This window comes from Oryctolagus cuniculus, chromosome 21 (assembly GCF_964237555.1).
Source record: "Oryctolagus cuniculus chromosome 21, mOryCun1.1, whole genome shotgun sequence".
Lineage (NCBI taxonomy): Eukaryota > Metazoa > Chordata > Mammalia > Lagomorpha > Leporidae > Oryctolagus > Oryctolagus cuniculus.
The window spans coordinates 5,350,548-5,369,761 of NC_091452.1; the positions used below are offsets into that span (position 1 = coordinate 5,350,548).

General features: G+C 66.8%; 1 protein-coding gene across 37 annotated transcripts in view; it reads left to right on the forward strand.

Annotated features, from left to right (window-relative positions):
• Positions 1 to 19,214, forward strand: part of NCOR2 (nuclear receptor corepressor 2) — a 161,648-nt gene that overhangs the window by 59,834 nt on the left and 82,600 nt on the right. For all 37 annotated transcript variants that reach the window (XM_070066061.1, XM_070066057.1, XM_070066071.1 and 34 more), the window contains 4 exons: positions 1,670 to 1,847; positions 9,258 to 9,437; positions 12,723 to 12,836; positions 18,454 to 18,510. In XM_070066061.1, coding sequence (XP_069922162.1) covers positions 1,670 to 1,847; positions 9,258 to 9,437; positions 12,723 to 12,836; positions 18,454 to 18,510 — 529 coding nt within the window. The remainder of the gene's footprint in view (positions 1 to 1,669; positions 1,848 to 9,257; positions 9,438 to 12,722; positions 12,837 to 18,453; positions 18,511 to 19,214) is intronic.

The following is a 19,214-nucleotide window of genomic DNA, read 5'->3' on the forward strand; positions in this document are numbered from 1 at the left end:
CCTGCTGCCGGCAGAGGCCCTCAGCTTCCTGCCCGTCCAGGTGGGGGAGCCGGGGGCAGGCCCTGGCGGGGAGCGTGGACGCCAGCGCTGAGATTCGGAGCCCTTGGCCTCATCCTTTCTCCTCCCTTCCCCAGGAGCTGCTGGAGGCAGCTGGGGTGGGGAGTGTGCCCATTTCCTGGAAGGGGCAGCTGAGGCTGAGGTGGGGGCAGGGAAGGGAACTAGAACCCTGAGACCAAGACTGTCACAGTGCCACAGGCCCTGGTGGGGAGCCCACCGCCAAGGGTCCCCTGGGAGTGGGTGGGGCCGGGGCACTCAGGCAGGAGCGGATGCAGGTGCAGGGAGACCCAGGGATCGCGCTCGAGGGCCTGGGTGGTTTCCTGGGGCCGCCGTTCCCCAGGACCTCAGTCTGACGCGTCCCTCCGTTCTGGGGCGAGGTGTCAGCCGGGCTCTGCTCCCTCCGGGGCTCCGGGGGAGGCCGCTCCTGCCTGGCTCCCAGGTCCACACCCCTGCACTCTCACTCTTGCACAGGGCTTCTCCCCTGCCACCGCTCTCACACTCTTGGGAGGACAGCGGTCATGGGGTTTTGAGCCCGCCCCCATCCAGTGTGACCTCAGCTTAGCTCAGGGCCATCGACAGGTCCCTTGGAGTTTGGGGACACCATTCAGCCCAGTGTGGCAGCCTTGTGTCTAAAGGAAAAGCCTCTGGCTTCCGGCCACACTCCTGGTGGTGGCAGAAGGGATGTTGGGGTCTGGCACATGAGGGCCTCCAGGGAGGGAGCAGAGGGGGTGGTGCCCCCTCCCTGCAGGTGCTGCCAGCTGCACCGTGGTTGGCAGCATTCAGCCAGTCTGCACTGACTGAGCACCTACTGTGTGCCTTGGAGACCGCCGTGAGCCATGCAGGTGAACGGCCGTGCCCTGGCGTAGCAGACATGCCGGGACCAGCTGGCAGCCAGCAAACACCGGTGACTTTGAGCTGAAAGATGGCAGGGCTGGTGGGAGGGGGCTGGCGGGGCCAGGGACTCTGCACATCTGCATTGGGGCACAAAGGCGGGGAGGTGGCTGGGGAGGGGGTCTGGCCCCAGCGGCTGTCCTGAGGCAGGAACACAGTGGTGAGGTGAGCAGGGTCAGGGAGGTGGGCCTGGGGTTCTGGGCTGGGGGTGGGGACTTTGGGTCCCACCCTAAGCAAGAAGGAAATGCTAGAGAAGCCCCCAGGCAAGGGCAGTGTCCGGAGGCGAGGCGGGGGGGGGGGGGGGCAGGCTGAGGGCCCCTCCCTGGGAGAGCGAAGTGCAGTTAAAGAGAGCTGGTCCTAAGTGATCAGGCTGCGCAGGGGACTTGCGTGCTGTGATTGGCTAGTGATGCCTGCCTGGCCGGGTGATGAGGATGTGTGGTCATCGGCCTGCTCAGAAAGCCCGGGCAGCGTCTGAGTCAGGGCGGGGCGGCGGGTGGGGGAGGGGAGCTCCAGATTGTGCCCTTGCCGCTGGGGGGTGGGGGGGCGGCTGCTGTCTCCCAGTGTCCTCTCCACGGAGGCAGCGCGAGGGCGCTCCTCCCAAGCTTCAGCCGTAGGGCTGCGCAGCGCGTGGTGTGTGGGGTGCCCCATGGGATCAGTGGGGCCCCCGACTCTCCCGAGCCTCGCTGCCCGGTGCAGTGACACGTGCCTTTACCGCCCCCAGGTCCCAGGAGCTCCACCTGCGGCCCGAGCCGCACACGTACCTGCCCGAGCTGGGCAAGTCGGAGCTGGAGTTCATGGAGAGCAAGCGCCCGCGCCTGGAGCTGCTGCCCGAGCCCCTGCTGCGGCCCTCGGCCCTGCTGGCCACAGGCCAGCCCGGAGCCTCTGACGACCTCACCAAGGTAAGGCGTTGGTGTGCGGGGCGGAGGGGCCCAGGCCGGGGACAGGGCCCCCCACAGGGTGCCCAGAAGCTGGCAAGGCCAGGTCTCCTGGCGGCGCCCCAGAATGGGCCAGATCGGGAAGAGGGTTCTGTTAGCGGAGTCCAAGTGTGGGGTTCTCGTCTTTTTTTTTTTTTTTTTTTTTTTTGACAGGCAGAGTGGAAAGCAGTGAGAGAGAGAGACAGAGAGAAAGGTCTTCCTTTGCCGTTGGTTCACCCTCCAATGGCCGCTGTGGCCGGCGCACCGCGCTGATCCGATGGCAGGAGCCAGGAGCCAGGTGCTTTTCCTGGTCTCCCATGGGGTGCAGGGCCCAAGCACCTGGGCCATCCTCCACTGCACTCCCTGGCCACAGCAGAGAGCTGGCCTGGAAGAGGGGCAACTGGGACAGAATCCGGCGCCCCGACCGGGACTAGAACCGGTGTGCCGGCGCCGCTAGGCGGAGGATTAGCCTAGTGAGCCGCGGCGCCGGCCGGGGTTCTTGTCTTGGCGCAAGAAAGAGCTCAGGTGTGCAACAGAGCGGCGGTAAGCAAGGTAGCCAGGTGTGTTGGGTGGGGCACCCACAAGGACGGATGGGCGCCTCTCCAGACAGAAGCCGAGAGAGAGAGAGAGCGCCCCGTCAGCCTGGGGACAGCAAGGTCACGTGGGCAAACGGAGAGAACGCAGCTGGCAGGCCAGGCGGGCGGCTCAGCAGAGAGCAGAGGGCCGAGCGCGCAGTCAGCCCGCGGCGTGTAAGGGAGGCTCCAGTTTTCCCCGCTGTTTCTCCTCCCCCGTCTCCAGGACAAGGAAGACTCCTCCCGGGTTTCACTGCTCAGTGCTCTCAGGCTGGGGAGCCCAGCTGGCACGGGCAGAGGCGCCCGCCGTGGAGGTTGGTTGCTCCAGGCCACCAGCCCAGGTCACCCATGTGGTGCTGAGGAGAGGACGGTCCTGGGAGGCTCCCCTGAGTGGGGGGCTGCGAGCGCCTCCCGAGTTACCAGGTCTGGGCAGGACTGTCCCGGGGGGCTTCTGTAGACGCTGTTTTCCTCGGCCCCTCTCGCGCACACAGGCCCCTTCCTAACTTCCGACCTAAGAGTTCCAGGTGGCCAGAGCAGTGGCCGTGTGGCCAGCTGGAGGGACCCCGGGGTCCCCGGGAAGTGCTGACGGAGTGCTGGGGTCGGGGTTGAGGACAGCCCTGAGGTTCCGTTCGTCGCTTGCTTTGGCCAGAGTGCTCAGAGGGTCCCCGAAACACTGCTCGGCAGGCAGCCCCCTGGGCTTGTGCTCCCAGCGTGACGGGGGCCAAATCCTGCCGGCACCAGGGAGGCCGTGCTTGCTCGGCCCCGGAGCCCCTGCTGGGGGCAGCACGCTGTCCTCCACGCGGTGGTCCTGGGCCGCGTTGGGAATCTGCAGCTGCTGGGCCTACGGGACCCCAGGGCGGGCGTCGGGCAGGGGGGAGCTGGGCCCTGTCACCCCTGGTCTCACCTGCGCACTTAACCTACCCAGCATCTTTTGATCTGGAGCCTCCGTGGCTCTGTCCCCGCCACCCTGGCCTGGCTGCTGTGTGGCTCCAGGCAGGGGGTTGTGCCTCTCTGTGCCCCGTTCTCTCCCCATTCAATGGGGGACTGATGGGCACTCCTGTGTTGTACAGGCCGTGGGGCAGAGTGCCTGGCTGTGAGCCTCGTGTCCCAGGCTGGCATGGCTGGTGGCTGTGTGGGCGGGGCTTCTGATGAGGAGGGATGACAGCATTGTGGACCCTGGAGGCCCTGAGGCAGGACTGGGCGGGCAAGGGCAGGAGGGGGTGTCCGGGCCTCCCCTCCTGCTCTGCGGGGCTCACAGCTGTGACGCCTGCACACCTCCCGGGTGCCCACGGGGCTGACCCTGGCCAGGCGCTGGGAACGGGGAGCCATCTGGGTGACCGGCAGGTCGGTGTGCTGCAGCCCCGTCACCGCCCTGGCCTCTCTGGTCAGCCCAGTGTCCCTCAGCTCCCGCCCTGCAGGTCTGCGTGGTTCCCCTTTGCCCAGGAATCCCAGGGAGGCGCGTTCTTTCTGCCTTCCTTCTTCATTCTCCCTGGGAGCCTGGGGCCAGCTCCGCGAGGACCCCCTGAGGTCGTGGCTGAGGGAGGTCCTCCCTGGGGCCTTCAGGGGTCTCTAGGCTGCATCGAGGTGCTCATGCTGCAGTCCAGGTCTGGGGCTGGAGCCAGGTCCTCCGAGATGGGGGTGGTGCCTTGGCTGCTGGCACCTCCCCCCGCCCCACCCCTTTCCTTCCCTCCTCCTGCTCACCCCCCCCCCCCAGGTGCCTTCCCAATGCTGCCTGCAGCCTCCCTCCTGCTGGAGATCCCAGGGGATTTCAGGCTCCTGGCCCTGTGGGCTGTTGTCCCCAGGCACTCCTGTCCCAGTCCCAGCTGTCCCTATCAGGTGTCTGCTCTGGCCAGAGGCTGAGCCCCTGCCGGCAGGGTCTGTGTCCCTCACTGTGGCTCTCTGCCACCCCCACCCCCGCACCGCCTGGGGCTCCCCCTCCCCACCGCCTGGGGCTCCCCCTTCCGTGCTCCCGCGCTGCCTGCGCTCCGTGTCTCTGGCTTTACAGGCCTCTGGTGGTCTCTGCTCCGTCTCTTCCTGTTCCCAGGGCCTGTGGGGGGCCCCTGGGTGGTGCGTGGCCTCTGCTGTAATTGCTGCAGGCTGTTGAAGCCATTGGAAACTCTGAGCCAGTGCTGGGCGGGAGGCGGCCTGGGAGGCCCGCGGTGCAGGCCGGGCTTTGCGTCTGCCTTGTGGAATTCAGCTGCACCCTGGGGCCGGCGTTTGCTGCTCGCCCTCGCGCCAGCTGCGCTCCATTTCATGTGAAAAACGCGCCCCTGCCCCTGCCTCTGGGGTCTGTGGCGGGCAGAGGCGTCCCTCAGAAAGCCCAGGGCACGTTGGGGTTGTTCAGGGCCCCCAGGCTGCCCCATCAGACTGGCTTGCCTAGTAAATTAAATTCCAGGGGCACAGCGTGGTCCAGCTCACCAAGACCCCCGGCCCTGGCCCCTCGGCCCCGCCGTTTGTCACGTGATCTCTGTCAGCGACAGAGCAGTGTGGGGCTCAGCCTCGCTGCTCCGAGGTTCAGGGGCGGCAGAGGGCTCCCTCCGCCTCTGCACGCTCCAGCCCCCGCCCCCGCCAGCTCAGGGCCTTCCTGGAGCCTGCCAGTGTGGCCCGGCCAGGCACAGACTGCGGCTGCCTGGGGCTGGCCCTGCCCCCTCCCCGGATCTGGGACCTCGGAGTCCCTTGCCGCCCCCACGTCTTTTGTGTCTTTTGTTTTGCGTAATGAGCTCCGCTCCGCAGCGCTGGCCTGAGGTTTCGTGCCACGGGCGGGCGGCCGCGGATGGAGAGCGGTGCCAGCTGCTCGCTGGCAGCCCGGGGCGGGGGCGGGGCCTCTGTGTGCCTCCCACAGGCTCGGGCGGCCTTCAAGGCCTGGTCGCCGGCTCCTTGCCATCCGGCTGCGCCTCTTCCTGGGGACTGAGGTGAGGGTCAGGTACGGTGGGTTGTTCAAAGTGCAGCTTCCCCAGGAGCTTCGTGTTTTCATGTGTTTCCTTTTATTTGGAAGGCTGAGAGACAGAGAGGTCGTCTCTCCGTTGGCTCACTCCCCAAATGCCTGCGACGGCGGGCCAGGCTGGAGCCGGGAGTCAGGCGCTCCACCTGGGTCTCGTGGCGGGTGGCGGGGCCCAAGCCCTTAGGCGTGCACGAGCAGGAAGCTGGATTGGGAGCAGAGGAGCCAGCGCTGGAGCCCGGCCACTCTGACATGGGACGTGCGTGCTCCAAGTGCTGTGTCGCATGCTCACCCCGTCGCAGCACGAGATTAACCCATTACAGTGGGCAGGTAGTGATGTAGGCTGTGCACAGCCCTGCGGCTGCCGCCACTGCCACCGCATTCCAGAGCATTCTCGGCACTCCGGAGGGAACTCTGGCCATTGTGGGGTCCCTCCCCGTCCTCCCCAGTCCTCCTGCCCCTGGGGCCGCGGGTGCTCTGCCCGTCCGTCGGCCGCCTCTGCACGTTCCACACCGGCCGCCAGCTCGGGGGCCTGCGTCTGCTCCGTCTCTCGGCACCCCATTTGCAAGGTGCGGCCAGCTGTGGCAGGTGTCGGTGCCTCGGTCCCTTGAGCGGCCCAATCGTGGCCACGCCTGCGTGGTTTCTCTCTCCGAAGGCTGATGGACACAGGCGTGCACTTTTGCTCACAGCAGAATCTGAGCCTTGAAGAAGCTGTGAGGAAGACGGCTCCTTGCCCCCAGGAGTTGAAGGGACAGGTGTTTCCGGGACTTCCCGACGTTCCCAGCAGGAGCTGAGCGGCCAGCCGGGGGGCCGGGGGCGTCCCGTGCCAGCCTTGCTCTTCAGCCGCTCTCCTGGCTTGGGTGGACGCTTGGCCCCAGAGCCCGCCCTTCTGCATTCTCGTCCCCATTCGCCCCGGTGGCAGAGCAGGGGAGGAGTGTCCTGCAGCAGCCCTGGGAGACCAGGTGCTGTGGAGTGCACCGGGGAGGGGCCAGCTGGTGTTGGAGGTGTGGCTCTGATTTCCCTGGCACCGAAGTGGGGTTGAGCCACAGGGCACAGCTTGTGCAAAGGCCCCGGGGTGGTAGATACGTGAGGCACTGCTGAATTGCTACGTGGGGACCGGATGTCTCCAGGCCCCTGCCCTGCCCTCCTGTCAGGCCCACCCCCACTGGCACACACATGCACCCTCATGAGCATTCTTTTTTTTATTTGACAGGTAGAGTTATAGACAGTGAGAGAGAGAGACAGAGAAAAAGGTCTTCCCTCCGTTGGTTCACCCCCCAAATGGCTGCCATGGCTGGCACCGCGCTGATCCGATGGCAGGAGCCAGGTGCTTCCTCCTGGTCTCCCAGGGCCCAAGCACTTGGGCCATCCTCCACTGCTCTCCCGGGCCATAGCAGAGAGTTGGACTGGAAGAGGAGCAACCGGGACAGAATCCGGCGCCCATGTGGGATGCTGGTGCTGCAGGCGGAGGATTAACCAAGTGAGCCACGGCGCTGGCCATAAATGAGCATTTTTTTTTTAAGATTTATTTATTTATTTGAAAAGCAGAGTTAAAGAGAGGCAGAGGCAAAGAGAGAGAGAGAGAGAGAGGTCTTCCATCTGTGGGTTAACCCCTAAATGGCTGCAGTGGCTAGAGTTGTGCCTGTCTGAAGCTAGGAGCTCCTTCTGGGTCTCCCATGCGGGTGCAGGGGCCCAAGGACTTGGACTATCTTCCACTGCCTTCCTGGGCCACAGCAGAGAGCTGGATCGGAAGTGGAGCGGTCAGGACTTGAACCCATATGGGATGCCGGCACTGCAGGCAGTGACTTTACCCTCTAAACCACAGCACTGGCTCTGTCGTGAGCATTTTTTAAAAAGATTTGTTTATTTTTATTTGAAAGGCAGAGTCAGAGAGAAGGAGATAGCGAGCAAGCGAGAATGATCTTACATCTTCTGGTTCACTCTCCAAATGGCCACGATTAGCAGCTAGAACTGGACCAGACCAAAGCCAGGAGCCAGGAGATTCATCCAGGTCTCCCATGTGGGTGCAGGGGCCCAAGCACCTGGGCCATCTTCTCCTGCTTTCCCAGGCCACAGCAGAGAGCTGGATCAGAAGTGGAGCAGCTGGGACTCGAACCCGTACCCATATGGATGCTGGCACTGCAGGTGGCGGCTTTTCCCGCTGCACCACAGCGCTGGCCCCTTGTGAGCATTTTTATAGGGGGTTTTCTTGCATACACACTTTTGTCTGATTTCAGGGCGTTCCAGGCCCTGGGTTCCTAGAAGGATCTTGGTTTGGTTCTTCTGCCCAGACGTGTGATTCTATGGGGGCAGCAAATGTGTGACCAGGGCCCCCCTTTCTGCATCGTCCAACCGCAGACTGCGTTGCGCTGTGGCCGTGTGGCCTCGGGCACCTTTGACCCTTGCTGTCCCTTAGTGCCCGTGCCTGGAAGGCGGGAGAACAATGGCTGTGACAGTGACCGGAGTCACGACTTGTGGATTGCTCCGCTCAGGGGACAGTGAGCTCCACAAGCTCCAGATCTGGCCCTCGGCTTGCTTTTGTCGATAAAGTTTTATTGGTACACAACCGTGCACGTTTACTGTGCGTGGCTGGCGGCTGCTTTCGGTAGGGTGAGCTCATCAGGCCCTCAGGCCTGAGATACTTCTGGGCCTGGTCCCTTATGCTGCCTGCAGGCTTTGCCTGGTGTGGGCCAGGCCTCAGGCTTGGCTGCCGCGTCTCTGCAGTAGGGGTGCAGTCGCTGGTGGGCTGGGCTCTGCTGAGCAGAGCGGCCCGGGCCACATTTCTGGGGTGGGGGCACTTTGGGGCCAATGAGGGACTTGGGCTTTTCCTGCCCTTTCCCTCAGGGCTCCTGGGTGTGAGGAGGGAGACTCTGCAGTCCAGCGCCGGCTCCCATGTCCCCACATTTCCCACAGTGACAGTGAGGCCAGGAGGCAAACCCAGAGCGATCCTGGCACTCCTGGCCCCTCTGGGCTCTGCTGGGGTCTTGGGGTGGGTGTGGGGGGTATAGAGAAGATGGCGCAGCCTCTGCTAGTAGGGGGCCTGGCTGCAGTTGTCCTGGGAATACTGCCCCCTGTGTCCTCGGTGCAGCTGCCGTGGGCGCGGGGCCGTGGCGGCCTGGCACTCCCTGGGGCCGCGGCTGCAGCTGCGGCTGGGCCTGAGGCTGGCATGGGTTCGGGGCTGGGTTGCACGGGCTCCGCACGCTCCACACGTGGACACTCAAGATCGCGACTGCTGGGGCGGCTGGGACTGTTCCTTCCCCCGTGGCACAGACGAGGAGCCTGCGGCAGGGTGCTGCATGGGGCAGAGCAGGTGCCCCGTGAGCAGGTGTTCCCTCTACAAGGGGCGCGGGACCAGGAAGCCCCGGAGACACAGCGCCGGCTCCCTCTTCCCTCGGGTGGCAAACACAGTTCTGAAAGCAGCCTTTTTCCGCGGAGGGCTGCCCTCGGGGAAGCCCATCAGGAACGTAGCTGGGGAATGACAGGCAGAGGCGGAGGCCCCTGCCACCCACCGCTCAGAGCAGGTCCCTCTGCACGTGCCGGCCATGGGCCATCGCGCAGCGTGGATGTCCCCAGCCCGCCCGCGGTGGATTGGGCCGTGGCTACTTGGATGGGCGGAGGGAGCATCGTGAAGAGTGACGGAGGGTGTGGGGGTGGGACCCGGCGGAAGAGGGGGTGCTATGGGAAAAGCGGGGGCTTCAGGGGAGCGCTGGGGCCTCATTGTGGAAGACTCCGAAGGACCTTGACCCTCGGAGGGTCTGTGGCAGGCGGGGCACCCGTGAGCCGTCCGGTGACTGGCAGGCGCCTGGTGTGCTGGGCTGTGAAGTCCTCGCTGGGAGCTGGGGTGCTCCGTGCGCTGACTCCATGCCCGCTGTCCCTCTCTCCCAGGACCGCAGCCTGACGGGCAAGCTGGAGCCCGTGTCTCCGCCCAGCCCTCCCCATGCTGACCCCGAGCTGGAGCTGGTCCCTCCACGGCTGTCCAAGGAGGAGCTGATCCAGAACATGGACCGCGTGGACCGCGAGATCACCATGGTGGAGCAGCAGATCTCGAAGCTGAAGAAGAAGCAGGTGCGCGGGCCGGGGGCGGCTCTCGGGCCCCACAGCGAGGGTGGTACCGGAAGCGGTGGTGGTGAGCGTGCGCCCACGCCCCCCAGTGCCGGGCGCCGCCTTTGCTCTCACCTGCGCCAGCCGGAGGATGCACAGTGCGGTGCTGTCCCCTGAGCGGCTCCTCCTTACGCCGTCTGAGTTTGTTCCGTAGGAGCCTCGGGAGGCCCAGCCCCGTCCTGCGTGGTGGCCGCGGGCCGTGTGTGCGCTGCGGTGTAGCTGCGGGATTGGAATTCTCAGCTGTGTGTCGGTTAAGTCAGTCTACACTCGCTGAGGCCCTGGAGCTGCTGCTGTCGGAGCGTGGGAGCTGTCGCCGGGCCGCACAGGTCCAGTCTTGGTGCCACGGTGTTCAGGCAGCGTGGGGCGGCCGTCACTCCCCTCCCCCGCCACGTGTGGCTTTACAAGCTTCACCTCCGGAAGCCTCGGTCCCCTTGACCGTGTGATGGGCACAGGCAGGCCGCCCCGTCCCGGGGTTGTGCGCAGGGGCAGGGTCGTGTGATTTGACAGCAAGCCGTGTGGTCGCTGTCCGAGTCACCGGGCCACGTGAAGAGGTGTTTGTCATGCTCCCCCCACGGCGCTGGCCTGCGGGCCGTTGGTGTCAGGTCATTGCTGATCCGCTTTCCTGGCTCCGCTCTGGCTCCCTCCCTGCTGCCCCCCAGGGCCCTGCTGCGGTCCCCTCCACCGAGAGCCTCACCAGCCTGCGTCCCCGGAGCGGCCGGTCCAGCCCAATGTGTGTTGCTGCTGGTTTTTGTAAATGAAGTTTGGTTGGCACACAGCTGTGCCCGGCTGTGTCCGTAACGCCTGGGCTGTGTGGGTCCTGGCAGAAGCCTCTGCCCAGTTGGTGACGTCAGCATCCTAGGATGCTGTTATCCTGCTCGCTTAGCCGTGGTCCCCCGGCCACGCCGGACAGCAGAGCCCTTGTCTCCCTGGCCACTGCCGTGCCCCTGGCAATGCTGGGTGCATAGAAGGTGCTCGCTGTTGTCTGCTGGCCACCCCTGGGAGGCTGCCAGGGCGGCGGGCTCATGCCGGGTCCCTCCAGACAAGGGTATGCGGGCTGCATGAGGGACACAGGCCCATCCCAGCCACGTGGGCCTGGAGTCGGGGCTGAGGAGAGAGGGCCTCCTGGAGGGGGCGCCTTGTGTGTTTTTGGAGGTTGTGTAGGAGCGAGGGACCTCGGGGTCAGGATTGGGGGACGGTCAGTGGGGCTTGGCCAGAGGTCAGAGGCCGCAGGGCTGGTAAGAGGGTTTCCTGTGAGGGATCAGAGGGAGGCCAGCGGTGTAGAGAGGCCTTGCACAGTCAGGGTTTGGTTTTTTTTTTTCTAAATTCTACTTGGACCTTTCTTCTTTTTTTTTTTTTTAAGTAAAATTTGCAAACATAACCAACCCTTTGCAATCGCGGTTCAGAGGCATTTGGTGCAGCGACTCGGCTGGTTCCGAGAGGAGGCCCCGGCCCGGGCAGCAGTGCCCCCCGCCCCCCGTCTGTTCCGGGCGTGCTGTGCCATTGGAATCCCACACCGGGGACCTCTCCTGTCGGGGCTCGCGCCGCAGCACCTGTCCGAGGTTCTTGTGCACCGTGCCTGGCCCGGGGCTTTGCTCCTGACCGCGGCGTGCAGAGCCGTGTTGTCTGCACCTGGGCTTCTTCCCTTTGGCCGCTGTGCGCGCTGCCCCGGGGCTCCCTCTTCTCCCGGCTTTCCTGGCGGTCACGTGGGCTCTCTGGTTGGACTTGGTGAGCGGCTGCCCGCCGGTCTCCCCAGCAGGTTTGCCCACATCCAGCAGCAGTGTGCTGGCCGTGCTGGCCGTGCTGGCTGTGCTGGCCATGCTCGGGCTGTGCTGGTGCCATGCGGCGCAGCGGGCACCCTCGTTCTGCAGGGGCTCCAGCCACTGCTCCCTGCTGGGCGGCCCCCTTTTTGTGCAGGGGCTCCTTGGAGCCTCCCAGCACCCTCCAGGGAGTGCTGGTCCTCCCGGGAGTCTGAGAGAGGCTTGCCCAGCCCACACCTCTTCCCCGCGTCCCTGCCTGCCTCAGGTGGGCCTCAGGGAGGCCACTTCTCTGACGGAAGAGACTCTCCTGTACCCACCCATCTGACTGGGTGCCTGCCCCATCCGACCAGGTATCTGCCCCATCTGACTGGGTATTTACCCCATCTGACTGTGTGCCTGCCCCATCTGACTATGTGTCCACCCCATCTGACTGGGCCCACCCCATCTGACTATGTGCCTGCCCCATCTGACTGCTTCATTACTTGGCTTCATTGGTTTTGCACCTTTGGGGGCATTTGGAAGCTGCTCTGCCCCACCCAGGGCTCCGGGTTTGCCGATGCTTTCTGCACAGCCTTCCTCTCGGCTGCCTCTGGGTTCCTGGTAGTCTGCCTCACGGCTACGGGCAGGCTGGGCGTCGTGAGCCCAGAGGAGCCGGGGCCCCTCTCACTCGTGTTGCCCTGCAAGGTGGCAGACCGGGCCTCTGCTGCCTGTGTGGCGTGGGGCCGGTGTCGCGAGCCCTGCGCTTTTCTGCTCCTTGTCGGGCAGAGCGCAGACAGCAGCAGGAAGGGGCGGCCTTCCCGGAGGTGGTGGGGGCTGGGGGGCTCCAGCATGCAGAGCTCAGGGCAGACGAGGTCGGTGCTGGCGACAGTGCAGGGGAAGCCAGTGACGGGGGGCTCAGAGGGGTTCTCGGCCCCATGTCCCCGTGAGGAGGTGAGGCTCGGAGATGCTTGGGAATGCCCAAGGCTGCCCAGCCGGTCCGGAGGGGGCGCAGCGTCCCCACCTGGGCCTCCACTCCCTGGAGGGTGCTGGGAGGCTCCAAGGAGCCCCTGCACAAAAAGGGGGCCGCCCAGCAGGGAGCAGTGGCTGGAGCCCCTGCAGAACGAGGGTGCCCGCTGCGCTGCATGGGACCAGCACAGACCGAGCATGGCCAGCACGGCCAGCATGGCCAGCACAGCCGTCCTGGTGCCGATGGTCCTGTGGGGGCCGCAGTGGGTGACACTGGGGGCTGTCGGCAAGCCGGCCCCTGCTGTGCACCGTTACCTCACTCGGTGCCCACGACGGAGGAGCAAACCGAGGCCCGGCGTGCCTCCGGCCCCTGGCTGCCCAGGCTCGAGGGCAGGATTTGAACCCCGGGAAGGCCCGCCAGGAGCCGGGAGGCTCAGCCGGGGCCCCTGCGCAGCCCGAGCGCCCGAGTGACTCAGAGGAAGCGGGGAGCGGCCTGACTTCCTGCGTGCGGTCGGAGCCCTCCCCTCACGCTCTGCCCGTCCCGCAGCAACAGCTGGAGGAGGAGGCCGCCAAGCCGGCCGAGCCGGAGAAGCCCGTGTCGCCGCCGCCCAGCGAGGCCAAGCACCGGAGCCTCGTGCAGATCATCTACGACGAGAACCGGGTACGTCCCGCCCGCGCGTCCCCGTCGGGGAGGTGGGGGCATGGTGACCCTCCTGCCCAGGCGGATTTGCAGGTGGGCGGCGGGGGGTGGCTGCCGAGTGTGGCTGCTGGGCCCGTGGCTGGGCTGTGGGGCGTGGGGAGCCCCAGGCCCCCTGGCCCCGTGCGAGGGCAGCCGCTCCAGGCCCCGTGTGGAGGGAGTTGCTGGAGCACAGGCAGTCACAGTAGCAGCTCCTGCCCGGCCCCTGCCCGTCAGCCCTTGACAGACAGGCCTGCGAGGGGCTCACAGGCGCCGTTTCCCTTTCACGAATGGAGAAACTGAGGCCCAGAGACGGCGAGTTCCTCGTCCAGGTCACAGAGCTGGGGCTGACGGACCCACGGGGCCTGGAGCAGGCTCTGGGGACCCTGGGAGGGGCTCCATCTTGGGAAGGGGCCGAGGTGCCCGGGCAGGCTATCTCCAGGGCTGCCTGGAGGTGGCACTTGGTGCTGGGGAGGTGGTGAGCTCCCCGTCACCCCCACGAGGCCACGTAGAGCTGGGCTCTGGTGATCTTCGGCAGGACCCACGCGTGCCGGGGTCCCTCCTTTATTTCATGGGTGGGTGAACGGTGGGGGGAGGGGCTGGTCCTTGTCTGAGGGCACAGAGTGACCTCCCGTCCTCCCCCTGCTGTGGCCCCGGCCACCCTTCCTGGCTGTGGTTCTGTGGCCTCTCCCCCGGCTGAATCAGTGCTCGGAGTCCGAGTGGGAGCTGGCGGCATTTGTGGCGGTGCTGGGCCCTCGGTGGCCCACGGGAACGCATGGCAGGAAACTGCCAATCGGCCAGCTGGGCTCTGCCTGCACTCCTGAGGTGGTCATATGGTGCAGGACGAGCGCTGGCCTGCTGGGCTCCTGCGGCCTGTTTGCTCCGGCCGCCCTCCCACACCCCCTTGCCCCGGCTGACTGTAGGAGAGCCAAGGGGCCACGTGTGGCTCAGCGAGATGTCCTGGGTTCGCATCCCATCTGTCCCGCCTCCTGACCCTGTGACCTTGAGCGTTTCGCCAGTCCTCCTGTGCTTCCTGCTCCTTGGCTAAGACGAGATGACATCGGCACGCACCGTGTGCAGCTGCTCCGGGGCTCACGCGGTCACGGCTGCGTGCCCCCGGGCCAGTGCCTGGCACCCAGGAAGTGCCGGCTGGGGCTGTCGTCAGTGTCGCTGGCTCTCTGCTCTTGCTGCTGTCCGTGCGCTGCGCGTTGCATCTCCTCCCGTCCACATCTGTACGCGACGGGTGCCTGCGTCCTCTCCACGTTACTCAGCAAGCTCAGGCTCAGAGGGGGCAGGTGAGCTGCCCGAGACGCCGCAGCAGGTGTGGCGCCAAGACGGAGCTGGCCCTAGGAGCCTGTGGTGTGGGGGACGGCGAGGGTCCCCCAGGTGGCCTCTCCGTGGAGGCCGTGGTGGCCCTGGTCCTGCCGGGCGGCGCACCCTCGGCCTGGCCCTCTGCTCGGAGCCCCTTCCCGCCAGGTCTCTGTCGCCTGCCCCGCTCTGTGCTCAGTGAGGCCCTGCTTAATCCTGGAAGCCTCCCAGGCCCCTCTCCCCTTGCTGGCTGTTGCTCTCCCCATCCCTTGTCCCCCCCCCCCCCCAGGACAGGCATCGGCTCTCCTGACTTCCTGGAACAGGAGCCCCTTGGGGGCCAGAGCCGTCTGCTGGCCCGGCTGGCCTGGCTGCATCACTGGCACCTGCCAGAGTGCCTGGCGCCGATGCCCGACCCGTGTTTGCTGAGTGGAGGGTGAGAGGCAGGGTCTTCCCAGGCCGTGGGGTGCTGGGGGCCTCCGCCGGGCTGAGCCTCTGCAGACATGGTGGGCAGGGCAGCCAGGACTCACGCCCACCCGCGGGGAGCAGCAGGGGTTCCCTTTAATCCCTCCCACTCCCTTCCCTGCTGGTTCCTGGGAGGGAGGGAGGGCGAGGCCAGCGCCTGGGAAGCGCAGCTCCCCGCCGCGCGCCGCCTCCGGCTCTTCCGGCTCCTCTGAGCCTTCACTCGGTAGGCACGCAGCGCGCACCGGGAGCCGCCGCTATGCTGGGCTTTTCCTGCCAGTGGGAGCGGCACAGCGGGCAGGCAGGTGCCTGCAGACGGCAGTTGGCGCGGGGTCACCGCGCAGCCAAGCCCGGAGGGCCGTGGGGGCCTCCTTTGATCTGCACTGGAAGCTCCTGCCTGGCGTGTAGGTGGAGGGCACACGTGGGCAGCACGGGGAGTTACGGGCGGTGGCCGCGTGGGGCTGCAGCACTTCAGGCAGTGGGTTGACTACCGGGGTGGGCTTCATGGAGGAGGCGGACTCGCGTGAGCTCTGCAGAAATGAGCATGGTTGGGGAGAGGCCGAGGTGGTCCAGCACAGAGATGGAGGCCGGGGCGGGGGTGGTGGGGGGTGGGACCTGCGGCCGCCAGGCCTGCCCTGGCGAGGGGCGAGGACCTGGGACCCTGGCGCGAGCAGCGCCCAGCTCGTCTGCGTCCTGACAGCGACTGCTGAGCCGGGCACTCTGCAGAGCACTCGGGGTCCTGGCGCCCCAAGGCCCAGTCGCCATCCGGGCCTTTCTGGGCAGTGGCCAAGGCCCGCTCCTCACCCCCGGAGTCCTCTGGCAGGTCCCACCCCAGTCCTGCCCCCCTGCCCTGCCCACGCCCCGCACGTGGCTCCCAGACTGCCTGCTCTTCCTGCTCGCTCACCCCCCGGGGTGGGCTCCTGGCCGGGGTTCCGGGCCGTGGGCTCCTCCAGAGACACAGCGGAACCTCTGGGTGAGCGGCTCCTGGAGCCAGGGCGTGCGGCCGGGGGTTCCTGGCGCTGTCCCCGCTGCCTGCTCGCTCAGTGAGGAGCTGGCCTGGGGCTCCCCGGCGGGTGGTGGGGGGCTCTCAGTCCTCCATCCTGGAGGAGGACTGTGTGTGGTTGGCAGGTCAGTATGGGTGTATGTGAGCACGCGTGGGCCTGTGGTTCCTTGTGGGTCTTTGGCACTTGCGTGTACATGTGGACATGTGTGTGTGGCTACCGAGTGCCTGTGTGTACGAGTGAGCACATGTGGGCACACGTGTGTCTGCTTGTGCACCTGTGTCCCTGTGGGCATCGGTACGCAGTCATGTGATGGGCTGACGTATACAGGGGGTGGGCGTGAGGTGGCAGGTGTGGGGCACACATGTGGTTTCTTGTACATTTACACATCATGGCTATGCACGTGGTCGCGTGGGCCACACGCATGGGGACAGGCGTGAGTGGGCCTCAGCTGGGGGCACACATGTCGGATGTTAGGGCGTTTACAGATCTCAGCGTGGGGACCCGGTTGTGTGCCCAGCTCTGTGCAGGTGCCGGGGACCCGGAACGCTGAGGCGCCGGCCGGCGCTAGAGGGCGACCCCAGCCTGAGCCCCTCCCAGTCGGAGAGAGCGTTCCCGAGCGCCCTCTGTGCCAGGCGCTGGTCCCGTGCTCGCGGCTGAGGGCAGAGCCGAGCTCTGGGGGCTGACGTCCCGGGGAGACAGCCTCCGGCAGAGGCACGGCGGGTGCTCTGCGTCCGTCCCGCTGCTCGGCTGCCGCACAGTCGGCCAGGCCAGGGCGAGGGGGTGGTGGGCTGTCCTGGGTGGTCACCGAGGGCCCCTCTGGCTGAGGGCAGGTGGGAGTGGTGTTCCAGGCGCAGCAGCAGCAGGTGCAAAGGCCCGGGGCAGAAGTGGCTGCGGGTGTCTGGGGAGCGGTGTGCGGACAGCAGAGGCCAAGGCCCTGTGAGGGGCTGGGACCCCGGGACCCCGGGACCCCGGCCAGGAGTCTGGATTCCGTCCTGAGCACGCCCGGGTCTGCGGCCTGCGTCCGCGCCGTCCTGCCCTGCCGCCCCCTGAAGGCGGAAAGCGGAAAGCGACAGCACGCGCTGTGTCACTGTTCCTGGCGGAAGGCCTGGGAGCTTGGTACCGGGGTGAGGGGCGGGGGCTGGAGGGACGCAGGCTGAGGATCCGAGGCGCAGGCCCACTGTGGGACGTGCAGCTCTCGTGCCCGGCTGCTCCGGAGTCACCCCTTAGTCCGTGTGAGCAGTTGTTGCTGGTCCCCCAGAGCCTCGCGGTACACACGGACTCCTGTTCACCCCTCAAAACCCAGCTCCCGATTTCTCCTGGCCCTTTTGGAAGAGTGGCCCGTGCCCACCTTGTGCCCCCATGTGCCCCCCACGGACCTATCTCTGCCTGAACCCCACCCTTACCCTTGTCTGCTCCTGGGTCTCTGGACGTCCGTCTCTCCCGGGCTCAATGCCGAATGGGTGCTCAGGAAGTGTTCAGGGAGCCCAGCTCTACTTCGCCCCGTACACTCAGTCCGACTCGGATTCTGACGGCCTCGGCACCCCAGGGTGCTCTGCGGTGACTGTCGGCGGCACCTGCCTCCCTGTGCCGGAGCTGGCCTCAAGCCCAACCCTTGGCTTTCTCCCTTCCTGGAGCCTGCGTACCACAGAGGGACTTCTTCCCTGTATCGTCTTCCTGTGCCTCAGTCTGTCCATCTGTAAAGTGGGACTGCTGCTCGTCTCCGCCTCACGTGGTGCTTGTGTGTGATCATGCGTGCCGTGTGCCACGCGCCCAGTGCTTGGCTCACAGCGGCCACAGTGACGGGGCCGTGGTCGCACAAGCCACCCCTGATTCCGGCCCCCAGCCGCACTCCGAGGATGCTGGTCTCGGGGTTTTGGCTTGCACAAATGGGGCCGAGAGCATGGCTCTGCCTTGGGTGGGCTGGGCCCTGGGCTCTAGGCAGAGGTTGTTCTAGGCCAGCTTGAGCCCACCTACAAACCCACTGTGCAGGGGCCGCCCTGGGCGCCTCCCTCTGCTGGGAGCCCCGGGGCCTCCCCGGCCCGGCGCTGGGCGGTTTCCGTGTGAAGATGGTCCCAGCGCATGACAAACACCTCAGGTCCCCCTGGCTTGGCCGCCGCCGAGTGTGCCGCTCTGGTTTCTCTGCGCAGCCCGCACTGGCCCGGGTCCTGCCCTCTGCCCTCCGCCCCCTGCCCCAGCCACGGGGAAGCCGCCTCCGCCCGCCCAGCCTCCCTGCCCTGTCCAGGCCTCCTGGGAGGGGGGCCTGGTGGTCCCAAGCCGAGGCACAATGGCTGCGTTCAGGGCTGAGGGCCTGGGGCGGGGGCTGGGGCCTGGCCCATTGAGGCGGCAGCCCGGAGTCCTCTCTGCCACAAGTTCCCGTCTTCCTAATAAGTCCCGGGTGGTGAGAGGGGAGGGAGGCGGGGAGGCCCCAGGGCAGCGCAGGCCTCGTCATGTGATTGTGAAACACCGGAATCCTCGAAGGCCCTGCTCCAGCCCTGTCCCCTCCTCCCACCCCTCCCCGCTCCAGCTCGGGATCCCTGCAGGCGACCCAGCCGGCTTCCAGGGCTTCCAGGGCACGGCGGCGGCTTGGGCCTGGCAGGGGGCAGCGCCCACGTCGCCGGCCTGGGGGACTCGGCACGGTGCCAGAAACTCAGCCGGCTTGCTGGGGCCGCCACGGGGTCCCGAGGCCCCCGTGTGCATGGCGCAGCGTGGGGCGGGCCAGGAGGGGGCCGTGGCCCGGCGTGCGGGCTGGCCACTGCCTGCTGCTCCTAGAGGCCTCTGTTTCTAATCTCCTCTCTCTGTGTCTCTCACCGCTCCGCCCCTCCGTCCTGCAGAAGAAGGCCGAGGCTGCGCACCGAATTCTGGAAGGCCTGGGGCCCCAGGTGGAGCTGGTGAGCTGGGGCCCGGGGAGCCGCGTGGGGGCGGGCGGGCAGCAGGTGGGTGAGGAGGGGGAGGAGGGGGAGGAGGGGGAGGAGGGGGAGGAGGGGGAGGAGGAAGTCCGCGGCGCTGCCCGGCACAGGAAGCACTCCCTCCTGATAAGGGCTGCCAGGCCGGGCGGGGGCCGGGCCAGGGGAGGAGCGGTGGCCGAGGGCTCGGCTGGCCGGGCTGCAGGAAGGGGCACGCATCTGTGGTGCGATCGTGGGGCCCAGCCCAGCCCGCAGAGCCCTTGCGCGGACACCACAAGTGGCCTGCAACTCCCAGGTGCACCTCTGGCTCTGTGCCTCAGTTTCCTCGTATGGAAAGTGAGAACAGTGATCCCGCCCGTCCCGTCGGGCCACAGGGAGGTTTGCTGAGTGGCTTTCTGTGCGCTGCCTGCCGTGGCCGTGAGTGCTGGGCAGCTGTCGCTCCCTTTACTCTCACGGCCGTGGTGGGTGCACCGCAGGGCCGCGGTGGAGCTGGAGCGCAGACCCGGGCCTCCTGGAGCCTGGCTGGGGGCAGCGGCAGGCACCGGCCTCAGCCCTGGGAGCCCCGCCCAAGCCCCGCCTGCCTGTGCTGTCGGGTGAGCGGGTGCCGGGGTGGGCGGGCCTGGAGCCTCTGGGTGCTCGTGGGGCATCGGTACCATGTCAGGTCTTCAGAGCCCAGTTCTGAACTCACT